Source organism: Neoarius graeffei, chromosome 8, assembly GCF_027579695.1.
Source record: "Neoarius graeffei isolate fNeoGra1 chromosome 8, fNeoGra1.pri, whole genome shotgun sequence".
NCBI lineage: Eukaryota > Metazoa > Chordata > Actinopteri > Siluriformes > Ariidae > Neoarius > Neoarius graeffei.
This window is the reverse complement of record NC_083576.1, coordinates 47,650,427-47,675,279: the sequence shown is the minus strand read 5'-3', so window position 1 is coordinate 47,675,279 and position 24,853 is coordinate 47,650,427. Positions and strand designations below refer to the sequence as shown.

Sequence of the window (24,853 nt, the reverse complement as noted above, 5' to 3'; positions counted from 1 at the left end):
TACTACTCCATTTATCATTTGTTTCTTTCTTTTTTTTCTCATTTTTCCTATTGTATCCCCAGAACCATTACTTACTTACTTCTTTTATTTTGTTTGGTTTTATTAAACTTTCACCAAATAAAATAAGAAAACGAAATTATGGTGGGGGTCACACAACAGAGCTGGGCCCCAATTAAAGTGTGCCCTATATAGTAACACAATATAATATAAAAAAAATTTCTGATTTACTCACACAGACTTTCCGAATCTTCTCACTGCTCCTCACCAGAATGAATTAAGGCTCTAATCAATGTTAACATGATTAAAGGTGACATTTTCAGAAATATCTTCAAACTGAGTCATGAAGTCATAAATGGACAGGCTAGGGAATTATTTTTGCTGAAATACTCTCATTGCAGTACAATGAAGTTCACGTGTAATAATAGTTTTGTGTTTCCTTTTGGGGTTATAGACAAAATAGTAATAGTTAGATGCCTTTCATGCTTTTGCGTCTCACACAAGAGTCTTTCATTCCTGCTGTTGTACCTCACTAAGGCAATTTGTTGATTTTCCTTTAATTTATAGCAGTTTGTATGTCTAATTCACTCTGATACCTTCCAGCAAATATTGGCTTGATACTCAGCATTACTTCAAAGTAGTACATCTAACACTGAACACTCTCTCTCTCTCTCTCTCTCTCTCTCTCTCTCTCTCTCTCTCTCTCTCTCTCTCCTAGATCGCTTTGACCATCACTGCCCATGGGTTGGAAACTGTGTGGGGAAGAGGAATTACCGCTACTTCTACCTGTTTACACTCTCTCTCTCCCTCCTTACCATCTACATCTTCACCTTTGACATCGTCCATGTTGTACTACGTGAGTGCCAAAAGCCAAGGAAATCCTCACATTCATGTGTGCAGATAAATCATGAACATCGAGAGGCCATGTTGAACGGAAGTTAAATTTTAGGAAGGAAATACAGTACATAATCAGGCTGCTGTCACAATTCACTTATTTTGTTATTTCAAAAGCTATTTGTACTTGTGTCATGTACTCCACAGGATCAGTGGACTCCGGATTCGTGAACACTATTAAGGAAACCCCTGGGACATATCCTTTCAGCAGGACCTTAATCTGCATTAAAACTCTTACGTGAGCTCTGAATATTATGACACGCTTCTATAATATTCGTGTCTTCTTGAGTACTTTGCTTGTCTTTGATCATCAACAGATTTATTACTACTGTATTTTGTGCAGATATTCATCCCTGAACGTCAGCACTTTTTGAGCTCTATAAAAGCTTTTACACATCCCACACAAGTCTCAGATGTTAAGCCTATAAATGATCAGAGTTCAGTGGTTATTTTACTGCCCAGAGAGATTACCAGATGTTGGGTAAAATGGAAAATTCTCTGATAAGCTTTATTTATAGCTGTTTGCAGTACAGTGATGACTATAGCACAAACAGCACGCACCATATAATACAGTGTGCATGAGTCATTAGTGAACAAATTGGACCCTGCACTGCAACCTAGGAAGCAAAGTATATTGGTGTTCCTGTGTGTTATTTCCTTAACTGTCTGTTCTACTGTGGTGGAGGTGCTTGTGTGCTTCTTCACACTGTGGTCTGTAGTGGGACTGACTGGCTTCCATACGTACCTGATTTCCCTCAACCAAACCACGAATGAAGATGTGAGTGGCATCTATCAAGTGTGCATGAAAATGTTTGTGTAACTTCCTGTTTCCTGTCACATGACTGGAAAGATACAGACTCTCAGAGGTGTTGAAGCTGTCATCTTGGCCTGATGCAGCGAGGAATCCACTTTCCTGACATGCTCACTCCTTTTCCAAAGGGTCGATGGGGTGTTTACAGTTTACCACAATAATGCTACTATACAGAATGAGACATGGAGAGAAGAGAGACAGGAAAAGAAAGAGCCAGTAGAGCAGACCTGGGCATTTTACGGCCCGCGGGCCGCATCCGGCCCTTTGGTTCATTCTGACCGGCCCGCGTAAGGTTAATGAGAAATTACAAAATAAACAGATTTTCTAATTTGACCTCATGCATGGACTGAATGTGCATTGCTTTTATTTTGAAGTTGTGTTCAACAAAAACGAAATGCGCGCGACATGAAAATGACATGAAATCCCACGAAATCTAATCCCGCGATAACTACTTCCGTAATTTGTCCAGACCAACCACAAACTTGTACGTCATCCTTCAAACGGTCCAGCCAATCACATCGTGTGACGTCACCAGCAGGCGCCGGAGCCGATCTCCGGCGAAAAACACCAAATGAGGTGATTAGACTACAAATGTGGGCATCATTATTATAATATGATATATCTTGCTTGATATTTGGAGTAGAAAGACAATATTGTGATGTCTTTATTGTGTTTTGGGGTGAATGTGACTGAAAAAAAATGGTACAAACGCTCACATTTTGTTAACCATTGTTTTGGGAAATTTGATTGAATAAATGACATTTTTTGTAAGGCAACCTCGTTTTTTCCATACTCTTACCAGTCTTAGCAGTTTGTAAAAACAATGTTATTTATTGCTTCATATAAAGAAATACAATTAATATTATGCAGAATTTAGTTCAGCCTTTTGGTCCGGCCCTCCACAAAATTTTCTGTTTCTCATGTGGCCCCATGGAAAAAATAATTGCCCACCCCTGCAGTAGAGGATATTCTTGCCTGTTGCCTTGGCTCATGTCACTCTTTTTTGTTTATGCCGATTTGATTTAGCTAATAATAGACATATCAATACAGGCTGGTGATGGGGCAGATGACTCACAAGCACACAACAAGCAGGGTGGATGCAGCGGTCACCTTCAAACCTGAGCCTGGACATTTATCTCACAGGGCAAAGCCTATTTTTACTACTCATTATCACTGACAAGCAATTGGCGTTTGTAGTCTTTTCATGAGCAATCCTGTTGCTAATTTAACTGCAGATGTACAGGAAATAGAAACCATTAAGGTTCCATCCTGTTATCAAACCCTTGGCTTCATTCCTAATTTCCATCCAGGAAAAAAGAACACCCTTTTTCTAGTTCCTGAATGGTTTCTTCTAGTCCTTTGGAAGAACATTCTTTGAATCTCTAAATATGGTATATCTACCATGTATGTGAGGTACTGGATATGTGATTACCACAGACAGCCATTTAAGTGATTTATTTCCCCTCGACTTGTGCTATATTGATTTACCACTTTTTAAAAAAAAATCATGATAAACTATTTTTAATCATTCAGAACTGATAACCCAGATCCTAAAAAAAAAAAAAAACCCTCAGGAACTCGACCATCTCCACCATTGTTGGCCTCGTAATATTATCAGTTGTAAAGTCGGTACTTCTTGTTGGCAGTGGCAATTGCCAAAACTCAGCTGGATAGTGGATTTTGGTTGATTCTGCAATAATCTACAATAAAGAAAATTAAAGAAAAATACAAAACAAAACATAAAAGCACAGTACGAATCAAAAGTTTGGACATGCCGTCATAGGTTTTTCTGTATTTTGACTATTTTCTACATTGTAGAACCATACTGAAGACATCAAAACTATGAAATAACATAGTTATGTGGTAAACAAAAACAGTGTTAAAGCAAAATATGTTTCATATTTTAGATTCTTCAAAGTAGCCACTATTTACCTTGATGATGCTTTGCACACTATTGGCATTATCTTAACCAGCTTCATGAAGTCGTCACCTGGAATGCTTTTCAATTAACAGGTGTGTCTCGTCAAAAGTTCTGTCCATTATCCGTAACCGCTTATCCTGTGCAGGGTCGCGAGCAAGCTGGAGTCTATCCCAGCTGACTATGAGTGAGAGGCGGGGTACACCCTGGACAAGTCGCCAGATCATCGCAGGCCTGACACCTAGAGACAAACAACCATTCACACTCACATTCACACCTACGGTCAATTTAGAGCCACCAGTTAGCCTAACCTGCATGTCTTTGGATTATCGGGGAAACCGGAGCACCCGGAGGAAACCCATGCAGACACAGAGAGAAGATTCAAACTCCACATAGAAAGGCCTCCGTCGGCCAATGGGCTCAAACCCAGAACCTTCTTGCTGTGAGGCGACAGCGCTAACCACTACACCACCGTGCCGCCCCTCGTCAAAAGTTAATTAGTGCAGTTTCTTGCCGCCTCAATGCGTTTGAGATCAAACAGTAAATAACCCTATTCCACAACTGTAATGATCCATAGTATGTCAAGAACCACTCAACTATGTAAAGAGAAATGACATCCATCATTACTTTAAGACATGAAGTGTCTTTTATTTAATAAAAAATAAAAGGAAAAAAAAGCATTGAATTAGGTGTGTACAAACTTTTGCCTGGTACTGTATAGCTTGATATAACCCTTTTACAAATTGCTTATCTAATGTCCACATGGCTGATATTTTTCACTGTTAAACATGTCTGAGCACTAAAAAAGTGACCATTTTCAGCCAGAAATGTTCAGATGCATCACTAATTAATGTATATAACATATATTGATAGATTTTATTTCATATTGAGGAACCCAAAACATTCTCCGTTAACCACGACATAAAGTAAAGATGCCACGAGTCCACTAAAGAGTGAGAGGGAAGAAGGGGGCATTGCTTCCAGGTGGTGTCTGTTAATATCAAAACACCTACATCAAATGATTCTAGATTTGTATGTCCATGGGTTCATCTTGCATTATGCTGAGAAGAAACAGGCTGTTCTTTTGGCATATATTTGAGTGATGACTCATACTAATATATCTATCTATCTATCTATCTATCTATCTATCTATCTATCTATCTATCTATCTATCTATCTATCTATATATATATATATATATATATATATATATATATATATATATATATATATATATATATACCCCGCTTTTCGCCCGTAGTCAGCTGGGATAGGCTCCAGCTTGCCTGCGACCCTGTAGAACAGGATAAAGCGGCTAGAGATAATGAGATGATATATATCATTGTTAAATTGCAGAGCTCCGACACAAAATGTGTAAAGGTTGGCAGGTCTGGTAATATAATTAGAGTAAACATCACTGTATATCATGGCAATGTAAAATTGTGTAGACATTTAAATTTACATCATTATATCTCACAAGCCTAATTTCCCTCTTACTGAAAGAAGAAAAGAATGGAAAACACATTAACTCCAAACTCACTTCTGATGAAAGGCCAAGGACAGATAACAAATTCCACAGATAAATGTTTTTAAAATCTCATCTCATCTCATTATCTGTAGCCGCTTTATCCTGTTCTACAGGGTCACAGGCAAGCTGGAGCCTATCCCAGCTGACTACGGGCGAAAGGCGGGGTACACCCTGGACAAGTCGCCAGGTCATCACAGGGCTGACACATAGACACAGACAACCATTCACACTCACATTCACACCTACGGTCAATTTAGAGTCACCAGTTAACCTAACCTGCATGTCTTTGGACTGTGGGGGAAACCGGAGCACCCGGAGGAAACCCACGCGGACACGGGGAGAACATGCAAACTCCACACAGAAAGGCCCTCGCCAGCCCCGGGGCTCGAACCCAGGACCTTCTTGCTGTGAGGCGACAGCGCTAACCACTACACCACCGTGCCGCCCACCGGTGAAAGTGATCACTATTATTGACACCTCACGTGACTTCTCAAACGCGCGTTTAGATACAAAACAGCGACTGTCAAATGAAAGAGTAAGAAACAATGTAGGTTTCGACAAGGAGATCATGAAATACGGTGAATTTGAGAAGTAAGAACATGTCCGTGATCTTTCCACCACGCTTACCTGCGATGATAACGTCCGGGTTTTCCTCAAATTGCTGATCATGCTAAAAAAATTCCATCTCAGGTAATGAGCTGTGTCATCAGACGACAAGGTCAAAGGCCGAGGGGGGTCTTCCGGTTCATTAATTAACCAATAATAACTGTTGTAACTGAAACTCACCTTTGTAAAGTTGTTTTTTATTGGTAAATCTGAAAAGGTGTTGATAATTATGGACTGTTGATAATTGTAGCTGCCGCTTTAGTTCATTTGCACATTACCTTAAGTTGCACCGTACCTCACCTCATGTAATTTTGCTGGAACCATAGTTTGCAATCTCCTATATTTATATTACCGTATTGTTATTTTACAAATGCCTTCCACAAGATTATGTAAAATAGGTCCATGGCCACTTTCGAATACTTTGAATTTTTTTAAATATTGTCATCATTCATTTTCTACTGAAGCCTCCATGACAACATGCAACCTAAGAAAACAAGGAAACGTGTGCATATGACAAAATTCTTGAGTCTATTCCTCGTACAGGGAAACATCAGAATTTTTGTCTGTAGTAACTGCACATTTGCTCCAGATGTAGTTGATGGATATTGCGTTGAAAAGAATGCTGAAATAGATGCAGATTGTTTAAGCTCCTGTTGAATTCAGTGCACTGGATGCAGTAGATTTGACAGTAGACGCTGAGATTGTGCGAGTAGTTCTATAGTCGGGTTCATAAGTATTTGGTCAGTGACACAATTTTTGTAATTTTGGCACTGTACACCACCGTAATGGATTTGAAATGACTTTCAGCTTTAATTGAAAGAGTTTTAACAAAAATATTGCATTAATATTGCATCTACATAGGTGTTAATTAGAATAATACCATAATTATAAATATATTTGAATACTTTTAATACACTGACTGCAAATCCTTTGCAGTCAGTGGCTGCCTGAAGTTAGGAACCCATTTACATCACCAAATGCTCTTTCCTCCCTTGAGGAAATTATGAAAATTTTATGAAAATTGTGTCCCTCTTCAAATACGTATGGCCCTGACTGCAGTCGGTGAAGGTATTGGATTGTCAGGAGCTTGATATTTTTTCCCCTGAGCATTTATGAGGGTTTTGTTTCTGTGTGGCGCAGATAAAAGGCTCATGGTCAGGGAAGAACCGTATCCAGAACCCATACAGTCACAAGAACATTATCAAGAACTGCTGTGAGGTGCTCTGTGGCCCCACTTACCCTAGGTATGAATTTTACTGTGGAAAAAACGTCTAAATATGTATCGAGTCTCTGTGTAAACTTGCATTACTTCACTTGCTTCTTCTGTCAATATTTTGGCACACACACACTTTCTCTTAGACACTGTCTCTCTCGCTGTCTGTCTTTTTAGTGTTTTGGACAGAAGAGGAGTGATGCCTGAAGAAGCCACTGTCTCCACTTCTTCTGGTGCTTCCGATGCAACTGCCACTATAAACACTCCTGTTCCATCTAACACAGTAAGTGTGTGTGGTGACAATGTGTGTGTTTTTGTGTGCATGTATTGTGTCCCAGGTTTTCTGAGTGCAGAATCTTCACAGCATCTACTCCTCTGCTGCATTTCGAGTATTTGCATTGCTTTGTGTAAGACCTACACCGGAAGATTCTGAACACTGTTACAATTTTGAGTGTGTGTGGGTGGTTTTTTTCCGATGTACTGGGATCTGTTGTTTCGGGGGTTTTGGTGCTCAGGGAGGCAGAAAATGTATTCCAGTGACCTTTTACAGTTTAGAGTATCCTTTTAGCTCAAGTTAAACCCTGACATTTTTGCTTTGGCATTGTGCTCCAAACTGAGCTTAAGAAAATAAAAGCATTAATGCTCCCTCAGCTTTATATTCCGGTTGTTTCAGAGTACCTTCATGTGGTGTTGATTTTTAATACTGTATGAGAACGTTCAGAAATGGCAAAGCCCCTGGGGAATCTGCAAGGATAGAGTCAGGAGACGAATGTTGCATTGTGCATGCGCTAAAGCGAACTAGCCTACTGTACCTGGTTATGAAAAGAAACGATCAAAAATGAATGCATAAGTAAATAAACAATACAAGCAAGTTGTACAAAAGAATAAGAAATACGAAAGTGAAATTCTAGTGGTGTCTTCGACACTGTTGAAATGAAAGGTCTTGTGGAAGGAATAGAGACGCAAGACTGCTCGGAATGAATGGGAAGCTCATTACACCACTGAGGAGTCACGACACAGGAAGTAGTGAGTTGTTGTAATGGAAATAAGAAGGACACACCAAGTCCAATGAAGTTGGCATACAGGTGCATAGATAATGTGGTGCAGAGCTGTTTGTTGCCTAGAGTGTGAGGGAAAGCCAGGGGCGTGACCTCTGTTGGGGTCACATACTGTAAGATAGGGGCTCATCATGTGAGCAGCAGCAGCATTCTGAATGCTTTGCAGAGGCACTGTCACGATCAAGTGCCACAGTAGTCAAATCTGAAAATAACTAGAGCATGAATAAGAGGTTTTAAGAATAAATCTGCAGGGTTATCGCGATTGAAGAAATGATGGCCGTTATCTCAAAACCACCACAAGATTCTTAGCCGTGTGTCAGACATAAGGAGGCGTCCTCATGTAAATTTCATGATTATCACATAATGATATTCAACCCTAACTGTATTATTCCCTCCCTGGCAGAAAACCACAGCTCCTCTGATTCCCAATGAACACACTCCTGATGAGGCCAAGCCCAGCATTGCCACTGCCCAGAAAACCACCGCCAGCATCCCGAAAGAGGAGAAACCATCCAGCCCAAGAGACTTCTCCCCTAAGGTTGGCCCTGCCCCCATCGTTGTCAAAGAATCGGCCCACTAGATCTCTGCTGCAAACCTCTGAATGGTGTTTCATTAAGGAAGATGCATATTGGAACAATCCAAAGGGCCACAAGCTCTGAGAGAGACTCTGATTGTCAGAGCAGCATCTGTTCCTCACCGTCCATGTTCAGGTGAAGGTCATATCAACTTTGGCTGTCTCACTGTTGAAGGCCTCTGTTGGTATCACAGCACTCTCACTCTTTTTCTCTAAAACGCTGCATGGCAAAAACACACAAAATGGACCCTTTTGCTGATCATCTACTTGCAATGCTTTCCTTCAAGCAGCATTTCTTGATGGCCATTTTTCATTAATTAGCGTTCCATCAGATCTGACGTATAATAACATCTGTAGAATTTTGTGCAGCGGTTGATGAAAAAGGTCCTATGCAACACAAACATATGGAGGATTGTTTTAAACGAGAGAGACATAAACCAGCCACCTATGTTCAAACTACACATGCAAACAGGTGAATTTCTGTCCCAGCAGCAGAGTGGGACCAAATGGATGCCATTTGCAAATACCCATGATAATCATTTGCATTATTCGAACTAGGTCAGTGACATAAACCTGTCTTTGTTTTCTTAAATATCATTCACCAAAGTGTGGCGCTTTACAGAGAACTCGAACAGTGTCAACACGAACAGTGTACAGTACAAAATGTTTCAGATCAATCTGTGATGGACACCCTAACACACTTTCTATATGTAAGGCGTGTGTGAAAGTATCCGTACATACATGTTGGCCTGTTGTTGACAGACACTAGTAACAGTGCCTTATCTGAAAGCTGCACTATCTCAGACAACATAAGGCCATTTGCAGAGAAACCCTTCAATTTCCATTTCATTATACGGCCCAAATTGTGTACACTGAGTATTAAAGTAATGGCTTTTAAAATAGAACACGAATGAAATGTTGACCTGCAAAAATATGAACTTCAACAAATCAAGCCATGGTGTAACTGTACATAGTTTAAAAAATGTCAAGAGGTTATGGATACACAAAGTAAAAAGAACGTCCATGAATGTACATGGAAGTGGAAAAAAAAATGCCTCATCATTCTCCTTGTGATTGTTCGCCATCTTACCACAATCAATGAAATGAATGAGATCAGCCTAGAATTGCCTCCATCGTCACCGTTGTCATTGTCGTCATCGCCACCACCGTCATCCTCTTCTCTTCCTTCACTTGCAGCCATGACTTGGCAACTTTTTTTGAGCAGTATATTTGCTTACAAAAACCTCAGAGTAGATGGAATTTATTTCTCATAATCTTTCTACATCTGTTAATTTCATGCTGAGAAGCAGTACCCAGACTTGGTGTGTTTACAACACTGGGAACACTTAGGGAAGTGAGATAAAGGGATATAATATGCAAGATTCTTTTGGTGGTCAACATATTTAACCCATGCTGTTCTGTGATCTGTGCAAGTGTCTTTTCCTTTGACACATTTTATTTGTGTGTAGGGTAGAGTAGGCACCTTTAGTGTACGCTTAAGCTAATGTCTAGTGGAAGAATGTTGTCGGTGTACAATGATGAACGAATTCAAGTACCATTTACTACATTCACAGTATCTTCAACTCTGTGCAATATATTTTGCTAGTTAGAGCATTTTTTGTCTTGATTGTGGGATTGGGATGGGATGGGGGGGAGGGAGGGTTTAATGTGTAATTCCACTTGGAGCTCACCACTACACAAAGGCTACTTGGTGTCAAATGAATAAAAAGAAGAGAGAGAGAGTGCAGTATTTGTCTCTGGTGGTAGGGCTTGAAGCTCAACTGTAAATGGATGACCACAGCTTGAGCTCCATTTAGAGATGCCAAGTCAATCACAGAAATGTTTTAAGAATTTCTTTTTTAAATGCATACATTTGAATGTTAATGCCTGATTTTAAGAACACTAACTGTTTTCATATGCCTTTTGATTTTTCTCTTTAATTTATACGGAACATTTGTGTAGGACCTTGTACTTCTATGCTCCAGTTAGCAATTGATGCAGCAGGATTTCGTGATACTTTAGTGGAGGCCTTTGACTCTTACCAATAATGCTACACCTACTGAATTGTGTAATACAAATATTTAACTATTTCTCTCTGTTAGCAAACGTCCTGCTAATGGAGACAGTTGCACCATTTTCTGATTAGGCTTTAAGATTGTTCAGTTCAGTTCGACTTAATGATTTGCTGTACAGAGTAGTAAGATCAGTTGCTTCTTACCGAATCGGCATGTTCTGGTGAGTGTGTTGTTGTGAACAGTTGTATGAAGGATTAGTTCGTTAAATGATTGCACAACACTTCTGTCTGTGGAAGGTCTGCTTGTTTAATGATTAGACCCATTGTGCTCATTTTGTGGGACAGCTGAAGTGATCAACCACATGAAATATGTCAATCTACAATCAGTCTTAATGCCAAGTCCTTGTAGGAGTTAATATGTACCGAATATTAGCAAAAATTAAGGTCTGCTCAAAATATATGTTTACAGTGTATTATATATACACTATAATGTATTGCAAGGTAATTATCTTTCTGTTCATTTTTCGTTGTATTAACACTGTGATTATCTCATACTTTTCACTTCTTTTTACATGCTGGATTGGTGTCTGTATGAATGTTCATTAAATTATACTATATCTTACTATATTTTACTTGTCCATATATTTTAACTGATTGGTACAGTGCTCAGCGTAAATGAGTACACCCCCTTTGAAAAGTAACATTTTAAACAATATCTCAGTGAACAGGGCTGCACGGTGGTGTAGTGGTTAGCGCTGTCGCCTCACAGCAAGAAGGTCCGGGTTCGAGTCCCGTGGCCGACAAGGGCCTTTCTGTGCGGAGTTTGCATGTTCTCCCCGTGTCCGCGTGGGTTTCCTCCGGGTGCTCCGGTTTCCCCCACAGTCCAAAGACATGCAGGTTAGGCTAACTGGTGACTCTAAATTGACCGTAGGTGTGAGTGGTTGTCTGTGTCTATGTGTCAGCCCTGTGATGACCTGGCGACTTGTCCAGGGTGTACCCCGCCTTTCGCCCGTAGTCAGCTGGGATAGGCTCCAGCTTGCCTGCGACCCTGTAGAACAGGATAAAGCGGCTAGAGATAATGAGATGAGATCTCAATGAACACAAACAATTTCCAAAATGTTGACAAGACAAAGTTTAATATAACATCTGTTTAACTTATAACGGGAAAAAGTAAGGTTAATAATATAACTTAGATTACACATTTTTTAGTTTTACTCAAATTAGGGTGGTGCAAAAATGAGTACACCCCACAACAAAAACTACTACATCTAGTACTTTGTTTGGCCTCCATGATTTTTAATGACAGCACCAAGTCTTCTAGGCATGGAATGAACAAGTTGATGACATTTTGCAACATCAATCTTTTTCCATTCTTCAACAATGACCTCTTTTAGTGACTGGATGCTGGATGGAGAGTGATGCTCAAGTTATCGCTTCAGAATTCCCCAAAGAAAATAATTTCTTTACACCACAAAGGTGAAGGCTACAAGAAGATCAGCAAAGCTTTACTTATCAGTCAGAATACTGTAGCAAAAGTGGTAAAAAAATTTAAGAAAGATGGAACTGCAGCCATCTCACAGAGACATCCAGGTCGTCCACGGAAGTTAACACCTTGACAGGAGCGTCTTCTGATGAGAAGGGTTGAAGAAAATCGGCATGCAAGTTGACTGCAGTTATCTAAAGAAGTAGAAAGCCAAACTGGGGTGACTATTTCCTGTGACACAATACGGCAAACGCTGCAGAGGAATGGCATGCATGGATGCCGTCCACGAAAGAAGCCTCTCCTAAAGCCCAGGCACAAAAAAGCCCGCCTAGAGTCTGCCAGGGCCCATGCTGACAAGGATGAAGACTACTGGGACTCTATACTCTGGAGTGATGAGACCAAGATAAATGTTTTTGGAACTGATGGCTTCAAAACTGTATGGCGTCGCAAAGGTGAGGAATACAAAGAAAAACGCATGGTGCCTACAGTGAAACATGGTGGTGGCAGTGTCCTTATGTGGGGCTGCATGAGTGCTGCTGCCGTCGGGGAGCTGCATCTCATTGATGGCATCATGAATTCACAGATGTATTGCTCTATACTGAAAGAGAAGATGCTATCATCACTACGTGCCACCTAAGGCCACGGTTGGATTTCTGAAGAAGAACAGGGTGAAAGTGATTCAGTGGCCAAGTATGTCTCCTGATCTGAACCTAATCGAACACCTATGGGGAATTCTGAAGTGACAACTTGAGCATCACTCTCCATCCAGCATCCAGTCACTAAAAGAGGTCATTGTTGAAGAATGGAAAAAGATTGATGTTGCAAAATGTCGCCAACTTGTTCATTCCATGCCTAGAAGACTTGGTGCTGTCATTAAAAATCATGGAGGCCATACAAAGTACTAGATGTAATAGTTTTTGTTGTGGGGTATACTCATTTTTGCACCACCCTAAGTTGAGTAAAACTGAAAAATGTGTAATCTGAGTTATATTATTAACCTTACTTTTTCCTGTTATAAGTTAAACAGATGTTATATTAAACTTTGTCTTGTCAACATTTTGGAAATTGTTTGTGTTCATTGAGATATTGTTTAAAATGTTACTTTTCAAAGGGGGCGTGCTCATTTACGCTCAGCACTGTATTAATAAATACACTCAGTTGTCCGACGAGGTACGCTTAACTTATACCTACGTTTACTGGCAAATTTTCAATTTTCAGGAAAACCAACAAGACAGATGCACTTTGTAGTCAATCTGTTGCTATTTAAAATCCCCCCCCCCCCCCCCCGATCAGCATAAAGAGACAACCACAGAACTACTGTTGAGCAGATCTGGGTGATGTTTTATTCTCTCACACACACAATTGTCCACTTTATTAAGATCCCTGGTACCTCTGCTCATTCATGCAAACCGCATAGTGGTCATAGTGCTGCAATTCCTACACTGTTTACCTGATTATGGATGTACACATCTCTAAAGGTGAAAGTCTGCACTTTCATAGAATATGAATTATTATATCTCAACTCCAATATACACTGGAAGACAGCTAAAATAACAATGCAGTGGTTAGCACTGTCACCTCACAGCAAGAAGGTTCTGGATTTAAACCTAATGGCTGACGGCGGCCTTCCTATGTGGGGTTTGCATGTTCTCCCCATGGGTGGGTTTCATCCAGGTCATCTGGTTTGCCCCACAGTTCAAAGACATGCAGATGAGGTAAAAATACCCAGCCACTGGGGTTGCACAAGCCAGTGCTGGTCCCAAGCACAGATATATTGGGGTATTCAGTGTGAAAACCTATGCCAAATCAAATATGCGGATCCACTGTGGCGACCCCTAACGGGAGCAGCTGAAAGAAGTAGTAGTATGTCCAATATTTATGTTTACCATATATATCTTGCTTGGGGACACTTGAGTGACTGCAGGTAGAAAAGGTCATGGGTGAAATATATGAATGAATGATGCAAAACTTAGATACTTAAAGTACCATTGATGCTTTTCCAGCAGTTTAGAAAAAAATCATTTTATACCAAAAGTTGGTTTGGGAAATGGAATTCATCGGTAGGACAACAACTTCACTGTTTTTATATTATTTATAATAGAAAGCAGTTTCAAGCATAAGCCTTTAGATCAAAGTATCACAAGCTTTGAGGTGTCTCTGAAGTTTTGACTGATACCGGGCATATCTTCTCAAGGTAAACTCTACAAATTTTTGCAAAATATTTGTAAAAGAGCAAGACAAACACAAATAGAACAACTACCATAAAAATGACACAAATATGGAAGAAAAAATACATACAGCACTGATGGCACTTGAACATGTATACAACAATGACTGTCCCAAAGCATACAGTAACTACAGCCAGCACCCTTTCAGTCTCAATGTATCACAGGGCGTCTTGTAAATATAAAGCAAAATATTGTAACTATACCAATACATGTCACATACTGCATTGTACATTCAAGATGAAAACACATTTTAAAATATTACATCAAGTAGTTATAAAGATGAAATATTTATCATATTTCAGATTTACATTGACTATATTAAATTATTATATGGGCTGCTTCACAATCCATAGTTGTCTTTTTGAATAACACCAACTAACTTAGGCTTTTATATATATATATATATATATATATATATATATATATATATATATATATATATATATATATATATATATACACACTGTATGCTGGAGTTTCTTATACCTTATTTTACAGGGACACACAAGCCCTACCTATCCTACCTATAGCAGTAATATCTCTTATAAGTTCTAATAATTATGTTTGTCAGAGTCAAATGTGGGCTCAGTTTTGACCTTGTGGTTATTTCATGTAATTCTACTTTAATAATTACACTTAGATTTTACTGATTAAATTCAGAATTGTATGGTTTTTTTTAGCACAAACTAGGTTTTACTTTGGGATGTATACTTTCATTCACAATAGAAAGATATTTAAATGGAAGTTAAATTTTTTTTCCCTTGTAAACCAAGTGCCTCCGACAATATCCTTTGTCTATCAAAAATGTTCTCTCCGGAAATCACTCACCATATGATGAGGTTGTAAATGATTTTTTAAAAGAAAATATTTGTCTCTTTTGAAGCAGAATACTCTGTTGTTGCACAGTAAAAAAAAACATAACTTGAAATTGACGTGAGACATTTGCAGCAGAGCTTCACATGTGGTTGAAATACGTGTACGTCAAAAAGTGTTCTGCCTGGAAAACCGCAAGGATCCTCACCACTTCAGGTATTGTTACAGTTCCCACCATGTACAAACATTTTTGCACAGTACTTGAAATTTTGTACTTAAAATCTTCTACATTTCAACAGGTTTTCACTTTGTATACCTTACTCTTGCGGAGTATAAGAACATGGGCCAATTTTAGAAAACACACTACATGCTGTCTTCTCACCCCAAGCAACATGCTGAGTATATGACCTGTAGCACTGAAATTCTGCACAGTTAATTTCCATCTCTAAAGGTCATTTTTGGCAGCAGAGAAACACAAAAATCTGAAGTTTGATTTTTGGACTCTTGTGGACCCAAAAAGTACACCCTGATTGTGAAACAGCCCACATAGTACTATATAATGATCAAATTTTTTTTTTTACTATATATCATCATTAAGACCAGGCAAATTTATGACCTCAACCAAAGGATATTTCACTGTCCATTTTTATTCTGTTTACAGTATAGTTCATGTAAAAACTGTTGAAGTATTCTGAAAGCTTCTCAGAATAATAACAAAATGGTCACTGTCCGTTCAGTGAGATGATATTGTAAAACCTCCCTGCTGCATCAAATAGAAATTTGAATTATGTTCATTGTAATTCAGTATTCATGACTTGACGTTTGAAGTCAGTTTGTCATGGGATTTGGGCTGCTACAAACACTTCCAATCCATCAGTGGAGAAAATGGAGTCTCTGAGGCACAGCAGTAGAGTTTTTCCAGTGTTGATTCAATGCTCTCAGGACTCCTCCTCCACAGTCAGGTCTTGCAGCTTCTCCTGAACCGCTTCGAGCTGTGTGTCTGTTTCTCCATCTTCATCTGCACCAGGTTCCGTTTTGGGCTCCGTTTCAGCCTCCTCTCGCCCATTCACTAGGTTTTCTGTGCTCTCATAGCAACCTGAGTCCCGTGGCATGTCAACCTTCTCCTCAGCTCTCTCCTTCTCTTCATCAGACTCTCCCTCCGCTGCAGAAAAAAATAAAAGAAGGATTTCATTAACTGGTTTCAGATTTACCTGGATTATTGCTGAAACAGTCACACAAAAACATTTACAAAATACAATCTGTGCTTGTTTAGAATACATCAGTACGTCCTTGATTAGGTAGGACGTTATCACCAGCACTACTTGTGCAGTTAGCAATGCGATAAGATGTACATGACCACTGGGCTTCAGGCCAACTGTGTGTAATGAGGAAAGCACAAAGCGTAGATATTTAAATTAGAGCCAATTATTTGCTTGAAGGGAAGGCTGAAATATGTGTGAACTAAAGCAGATTTCTGTGGAAGTGTCTGTGAAGTGCTATAATATTGAACATCTGTGAAAAGGGAACAGGTCTTGCCTTCTTCATGCTGCTGAAGTCTTCAGCATTAACACTTTCATATATGATCTTTAGCTTCAACTGATTTTACTCTCATCACAAATCTTTAAAAAGATTGCTGATGTTTAACGGTTAATTATTGACTACTGAATCCTCTAGCCTGCGATAAGCATAAAAGTGAGTAAGAACCAGAAGTAACGTACAATCATGAAGCAGTTCTGCTGCTGTCAGTATCTTGGTGCGCTGCTCAGGATCTGTGATGTTCAGCTCATTCAGGTGAGACTCCTTCAGTCCACTGAAGTCCTCCAAGCTTTGGAAACCATGCATGGAGAGAAGAGATTCAAGGTCCTAGAGAGAGAGAGAGAGAGAGAGAAAGAATCAAACTGTCTGTTATTAGTAGTTTTCAACAATATGTCTAAAAAACGTTGAAACAACAGTTTCTATTTTTCTATCTTTTAATAGTACTGAAACTTCTTTGAAGGCTTGTTAATAAATACTCTGTAAATAAATCGTTTAGCTTTAACATATTCATTTTGAGTCAGCAAGTGTACATGCATTTGTGACAGAACGTGCACACAGTTATAGCTTACTTTTAGACCAATCCTTTCCATAACTTCCTCCAGTGTTTTTGGTTTGGGTTTATTGCACCGTCCCTGACCATGACTATGGCATCGCTTCCTCCTTGGTGGTGTGTCCTCCTCTGGGAGTATGGTGACATATATGAACTTGAAGGAACCCACTTTGTTGTTGAGCTTACCAGTCCAAGTGCCTACTGGTGGCTTCTCAATGATCTGGATGATATCACCTTTCTGTGATGATTAAAAAAAAGAATAAAATAATTTCAACTTCCTTCTAATAAACTTAGAAAAATATGTTCCATATAACACTTTAGATGGTGTTTCTGGTTGCTTTTTCTATTGGAAATCCCTTAAAATTTCTACGTACATAATGAACCCCATAGTAAAAGGGTTCTTTCAAATGGAGCCTTTTTTGAAAGCTAGGGGTGTTATCCATGCAAAGAACCCTTGAGGAACTCTGTTTTGAGAGCACAGTGTATGCATTCACGCACACAATGTATTGTTTCATGCAAAAGACACTTCTCACTCCCCCCCCCAAATTTCACTTATTTTGTTTGAGACATTGTAGAGAAAACAACCTGCAGTTTGAGAGAGTCGATGTCGTAAGGACTGGGGGTGAAGTCAGTGTGCACACGGGCCCTGCCACAAAATGGTCCATTATAATTGCTTTCCATACTGTCCCTCTGACTGAAGCCACTATCCAGACTTTGCCTGTCCCCACCTGTGTACAAACAACAGTAGGCAATCTTGTCTTTAAAACACTGAAATAAATACTCCATCCAAAAATGAGGGCCCACCTTAAATATTCTCAGTAGCATCATTCTAATTAGCTTGTGGAAACACTTGAAGCACTACATTAGGAGGAGAATTATCATTTTGGAGTGAAATGTTTTGGTAAAATAGGGTTATACAAGGCCTTACATCCAGAGAGTTGACGGCACAGGGGGGAATGTATGGTGTCTTCTGAACTGTTGGAACACACAGATATCCGGTTCCCAGCACTCAGGTCTGGAGTCCAGTCATTCGGGGATACAGGAGACACTGAGCTATCCTCTCCACTCTCAATCTGCAGAAAGCGTATTCATCTTTTTATGGAAATTATTTTTAAAAAAAGTTTGTAAAACACTTAATATTGTCGGATAGTTTGTTATTATCACAAATGACATGGTACATTTAATACAGACTGTTTCAGATTTTCCTTGATCATCCAGAAGGGGGAGACATAATCAATCTTTTGCGCATTGTATTCTCTTTCCATCAGTACACGAGTTACAAATATGAATTTCCTCTTGTTAAACAACAGATCCACCTATTCAGCAGGCATTTCAGTCTTGTGCACTTTCCAAACTCACCCCTTCCTCAGCAAGAACTTTCTGTACCATCTTAGATGTCTTCCGGGTCATGGTGCGAGTGATGACGTTCCTCCATTTCTTCCCCAGCTTTCCACTGTTTTTTTCAGAGTTCTCTTGGACTTCACCCTCTGGCAGCTAAGGGGAATTTCACAGCACATTTAGGGTAGTTCCTTAAAATAGTTTGTAGATATTTCACCTACCCTAACAAATAAACATAACTTTAACCCTGTCTAGAACCATAACTCGAATCCCATTGTCACAAAGTAATAATTATTTTTCACCGTCTCTTGACAATCAGAACATTTGTAGACCATATACACACAGTTGTCTTTTTATAAGGTAACTCTACCTTTATCTACACTAACTGATCATTTTAGCAGGGATTCATTCATTCATTTTCAGGAACCACTTTGTCCTGGGCGTGATCAAGGTGGAGCCAGAGCCTATTCTGGGAACAACGGGTGTGAGGTGGGACACACCCTGGATGGGAAACCAGTCTACCACATACAAACCATTTTACTTGCCTCAATTTATCTAATGAGCATACAAAAATTTTAATATTCAAATGTATGTTACAAATGTGAAGAATTTCTATCTACCTATCTTTTTAGGTCAGGTTCATCTAAACATAAAAATGTAAAATGAAGCTGTTAAATGACAGGTATTTGTAATTCTGAAAGGAAGAGGTTATTTTAGTCCTGTTACATTTTTTTTCCATCTGTTCGGCAGAATCATCAAGTATGTGGCAAGGTATAAGGCACATTTTGTTTAAAGAGCAAAAGAAACAGCCATTGTTCAGTTGTGAGTATGCCATGAGAGTTAAGCCAAAAACCTTCATCATATTTACATTACAAAATACTACATCGCTGTCAGTGTGGGTAATGAGTGTGCTGCAGTACTCGCTTGCTATCGCTCATCCCTTCATTTCTCAAAAATGTCCTCAGTTTCCTGACTGTAGACTTTTCCCTCTTTTGATATCTCTTTTTGGCATTACGTTCATAAATGAAGGTATGAAATGCAAAAGGGCAAATAAGATTACATTCACACTTTGCTCTTTGTCAATCCAACACTCACTGACAAAATACCCTGGGTTTTTTTTTTGTATGCTTCCTCAAATCCTCCACTTCTTCTCTTTTTTTTGTTTATTTCTGGGATATAGCAAGATGTCTCCCAGTTCTCCCTGCTTTTCTCTATTCACACTATTTCAATTACTTTGTAGAATTGATCATTTTATATGATAATTTAAAGTTAAAAGTCCTTATGAATGTTTTGTACAGTGTAGCATGGCTTTTCATAAGCACGAAGCAATACACACTACCGGTGAGAAGTTCAGTCTCTAAGTTGAGGCACATTTCCAGTAAGTCATTACCACAGTGTCATCCACACTGCTGTTCTGTATATCACCTGCTTTTGTGAGCTACAGTGTGCACAAGCTGCTGACGTTTTACAAGAAGAGTGGTTATCAGTGTTAGTGATGTTACTGAGTGCTGCAGGCACAAGGTTTTTTTTTTCTTTTCCCTTATAACTGTTCCTGCCCAGTCTAGATGACTTTATGATTGAAGATTAATCATATTAGAATTCACATGATGCAACTATGCATATACATCTACTGCGTGTTAGATTTGCATGCTTTTCTCAGAATCTTGCTCAGGCTCTATGCTTGGCTAGTTCAATTGCGAATGATATCCTGACTAGGTACTCTTAAACAGAGAGTCCTTGTGGTTTATAGGTCAGGGCTGAATTTCATCCTGATCGTCCCCCCACTGTTTCAGTCACTAAACCAAGGAGCAAGTCTACTCTATGTTTTGAAGTGCAACTGAACTGTTTTTAGAAAAATTTTAAAACCTTTTAAATTGCTTGGAGTTATTGAATCTGTCCATACTTTGTACAATGACAATAAATGAATTTGTATGTATCACAAAAGACAGTGACTGAGTCTGTGATGTCTGAATACATAGTCACAGATTAAGTCTAGGCTATAAAGCTAAAAACATTTTCAAAACAATTTGTTTGTAATACACACCCTGCAGTGCAACCCAGACACATCATCAGTGATGTAACCTGGAGTCATCGGGTGTTTCGGGTCTTTCAACACACCCTCGTCCAGGCGACCCAGCCAGGGATGATCAGTCCTCAACTTGTATCTGGGTAGCTTGCGTGGTCCACGGATCGTCCCGTTTGACCCACAGCTATCTGGATGCTTTTTCCGCAACATCTGTAATGCCCTTGATGGCTTTCTTGTTATGCAGTCCTCTCATCCCCAACAGCTTTACAGCAGTTAAATCAAATTAAGTCTACCATCACAGCAAAGTCACATTTGGATAATTTTTATTGATTGGGTTTTTTGGTCATTTTTATTGGTTATTTTTAATGATTTAATGTCTCTCATCTCATCTCATCTCATCATCTCTAGCCGCTTTATCCTGTTCTACAGGGTCGCAGGCAAGCTGGAGCCTATCCCAGCTGACTACGGGCGAAAGGCGGGGTACACCCTGGACAAGTCGCCAGGTCATCACAGGGCATGATTTAATGTTTCACACATTTTTTCACATGCAGTGCATGTGTTTTTAGTTTCACATATGGTTTTCACATATAATTCCTTTCAACTGATTTTTTTTTTTTTGCATGCAAGGATGTGATTTTCTTACACGATTTTACAAATATTGTTCACGTGACACCACCTTCACGTTTTTTTCACGTGCAATCATGTATAATTCACATAATCCTATGTGAAATACTTATAATCACATGGGAAATGTATGTGATTTTTCTGGACGGTTAATCTGTGTGCAGAAACACTGACTAGCATATGTAAATGCAGGAATCCTACCGACTCTTCCAGGGTGAGCTCAGGATTCACCACAGGTGAAGATGGCTTGGGCTTCATGAAGTCTTTAAAGCTGCTGGACCTCTGCAGTGTCAACTGTTGACACAAACAAAATCTACTCAGACAAGAAAAATACCATAAACAGCAATAATCCATATTAATGAAACAAAGTTGATGTTTGGTGTGAGATGACCCTTTGCTTTAAAAAAAAAAAAAAGTAGTCTCAGGTACACTGAGTGCAGTTTGATAAGGAAATGAGCTGTAGGCTTTACTGAGCATCTTACAGAACCAGCCACAGTTCTTCTGGACACTTTGACTGTCACACTCGCTTCTTAATTTTTAGACAAAGGGTCTACCTCATTTCCTCCTCACAACAGCTAGAACTTTAATTATGGCAATAATCAGTCTCTGGCTCGCTCCTTTTTCATAGCACTGAGCTTCGAAGTGTGAGGCTTGTGAGGTGTATTGCTAAGAATGATGATTCAGTATCCTCTGAGCAGATACATATCTACAGCCATATTTTCTACACAGCATAATGTGGAATCATTCAGTGCTGTACAGTGTGTATATTCAAAGCCAAAGTGAGTAAGTAAGCAAGCAAGCAAGCAAGCAGTAGCCTGCACTCAAGACAGCGCAATGAGTTTCCAGGATTGGTCTGCAAACATTTTGCAAAAGCAGTGACATACACTCACTTCCTGTACTGAGAAATATGGCACAAATGATGGGTGGAGATATGAAACAAAGTCACATTGTACCGAGAAAACGAAGACTATCACATCTCAACCAAACCACACAATGCTGAACCAGAACAACTGCCAATCCATTTATCAGAAAGCCTTTCTGTCTTTTTATCTATATGTACTTTAACAATTATTTTAGTCTCTACATATTTTATGTACATTTTAGAGTAGGCCAGAGGAGTGTATATATAAGCACACAGACATTTAAGCTAAACTACTGTATAATGTGGTATTTATTTGAATGATGACTAAATCAAACTGACGATCGACTAAAAAAAAAAGAAAGAAAATCTGTAGTTAAATACTACAACTCCCATCATCTTATGTGTTGAGGTTTTATCATCATCACCATACAATGCGTCTAACCACTTAATGTATCTAAAAATACTGTGATTTTATATTTTTCTGTAAATAATTTTTTTGCATGTACATTAAAGTTGTCAGTTGGCCTTTTCTGACTGAAACTTGTGGTTTATGAACAAAAGACGCCAATGATGTAAAAAATAGGGTTAGTGGAGCTAAGCGTAGGAGGTGAAGATTCCCTGTAAACGAAAAGGATTAGAGTAAGCAACGCTCGAAGCCCAAATGTAAATGTCACTTTGAAGCCTTTTCATGACACTCAATCTAACACTTAAGAGACAAGAATAAATTCAGGATGCATGTCTGTGTCTCTACAGGAAATGCTGCACAGCCATGCAACTCAACCTGAACAATAATACAGTGATGAGGAAAAACCCTCTTGTCTCTCTGTTCCTTTGACCCAGTACACCACCGATGCAAGATGGGCAAATATTTCATCATTATTTTAAAGGTCACTTCAAGCACGTTCAAATTAGACATTACCATACTGACTCTTAATGTGATCTTACAGTATATGTATAGATCACTTTATATTCAGGAGATTTTTGACTGTTTGCTTTTCACCATAAGACAAAATGTACTGTTATCATACACTCGTTCATTTCAGGTAGCTTAAAACTCTAAGAATCCTTGTATCTTCACTCTACTATTGTCCTCCTATCCAGCAGAGATACAATACTCAAACAAAACAACTTAAAGCCACATTCTCACCTTCTTCTTTTGCACCTGGGCCTGCTCCTTCTCTGAGGCATTTGAGGGTCTCCGCCGTAACATTGTGCTCAGAGGAGGGCAATTTTACTCGAGAAACACAATTCTAGTTGTAGAGGTAAGAATCTTTTCTCAGCTACACCAACACCTGCCAGCTCTACTACGATACCACTGTACCCCACACACTAACAAAACCAAGAGGAGGAAGAAAGTCAGAAAGCTCTTCTTTCTTTCTGCTCTGCTGAGTGAAGAACACTGAATGAGAGGAAGTCACATGACCAGACAGGAACCACTTTTTTCTACCGTTCGATTTGGTTAAACCAGTTGTTTATATCTGTTTTAAAACAAATCTATTTAGCAACAATCAGAAGGGCTTGGGCACACCGTCTTTAAAGTAGGAATTTGATTGTTGAAATAATGAAATTTGGTAGATATTTGTTATCTATGTTTGTTTATATGTTGGTGACAATATCAGAAATAATTAGCTTTTCTGATCATTTCCCCAGTAAAACAAACCATTTTAGTGTGTTTACATATACTGGTTCCTATAGCGTGACAAAAATTGCAGAACATGAGAGCTGTTGCATTCATCTTGCAAAAGAAACTCATGGAAATCTGAACGTTTGGAGATGAGTCATTCTGTGCATAGAAAATTACCTTTCAAAACTCTGCAAACTTGGTGTCTTCCACATCCACAAAGAGAAAAAGCTTTACAATGAACAGGTGTGAATGTGTCCTGAACAACCCATTATAATCACGAGCCACCCATCTTATACAACTACATAAGGAGAGAGAGCCTAAAACCATCGTGAATGCTTTTAAAATTAAGCATAAAGCCAAATAATTCAGAAGAATTAATGTGAATGCTCCCCTTTCCATGTGGTCCCAGCCTTTTGGTAGATAGTAAACAGAACTGTGTAAGTGAACTGCAGAGGAAGTACGTGTGTGTGTGTGTGTTGGTACAGTTATTTTTGTGTTAGCAGGCCGCATGATGTCAAGATAAGTAGTTGTTCCTTGTCATCCACGTACACATCCATCTAGTGTAAACAACTGTAGATCTCCTTCAGAATAGACAAGAAAAGCACATATTTTCCCCATGAACAACAATAAGAAAAAAAATGACAGGACTTAGTGGATAATTTGCTTCAACTATCAGCACAACAGGATGATCTCGTTGAGCTGAACATCTCCTTTTGGTTAACAAAGGTTCCTCTTTTTTTGTACAGCTTACAAAAAAACAAAACAAAAAAAGTTACAACAACAGCATAGTGACAAAAGTTGTATCTGTTGACCTTAATGCCCATTATGCAAGACGTGTAAGACTTTCAATCTCATCCTGTTGTTCAAAGCCAAGCAAATTATACACAAGCGTCAGAAAAGAAAGAGAATAAGAGAGACAAGCAAGAAGAGCGGACGTTCTCAAAACCACATTCACACCTTCCTGCAACTCTGGTAGAAACGTTGCCAAGCAACAAGCCCTCCAGTGGTATTTGTGCTTCACTTGTGGCAAAGGCAAAAAAAAAAAATTTTCTCAAGAAGTACATTTATGAGCTTTGGAGTAGGCCTGGAACTCTTAAATGAAAATCTAACATCATGTCTCACATCCCCATGATTTTCTTATTATTACCCAGAATTT

At 39.1% G+C, this 24,853-nt stretch overlaps 2 protein-coding genes across 2 annotated transcripts in view; one reads left to right on the top strand and one right to left on the bottom strand.

Moving 5' to 3' along the window:
- Positions 1–11,235, top strand: part of zdhhc9 (zinc finger DHHC-type palmitoyltransferase 9) — a 74,780-nt gene extending 63,545 nt beyond the window's left edge. The window contains exons 4-9 of the mRNA XM_060927701.1: positions 716–853; positions 1,039–1,087; positions 1,567–1,669; positions 6,895–6,998; positions 7,145–7,250; positions 8,429–11,235. Coding sequence (XP_060783684.1) covers positions 716–853; positions 1,039–1,087; positions 1,567–1,669; positions 6,895–6,998; positions 7,145–7,250; positions 8,429–8,605 — 677 coding nt within the window. The 3' untranslated portion in view covers positions 8,606–11,235. The remainder of the gene's footprint in view (positions 1–715; positions 854–1,038; positions 1,088–1,566; positions 1,670–6,894; positions 6,999–7,144; positions 7,251–8,428) is intronic.
- A 2,934-nt stretch (positions 11,236–14,169) lies between these two features.
- sash3 (SAM and SH3 domain containing 3) lies at positions 14,170–23,457 on the bottom strand. The gene is made up of 8 exons (XM_060927700.1): positions 23,221–23,457; positions 21,413–21,505; positions 18,583–18,717; positions 18,152–18,296; positions 17,809–17,951; positions 17,243–17,461; positions 16,856–17,000; positions 14,170–16,299 (listed from the first exon to the last, which is right to left on the bottom strand). The coding sequence occupies exons 1-8, from the start codon at positions 23,281–23,283 to the stop codon at positions 16,076–16,078; spliced, it is 1,167 nt and encodes a 388-aa protein (XP_060783683.1). The 5' UTR covers positions 23,284–23,457; the 3' UTR covers positions 14,170–16,075.
- Positions 23,458–24,853: the final 1,396 nt, after the last annotated feature.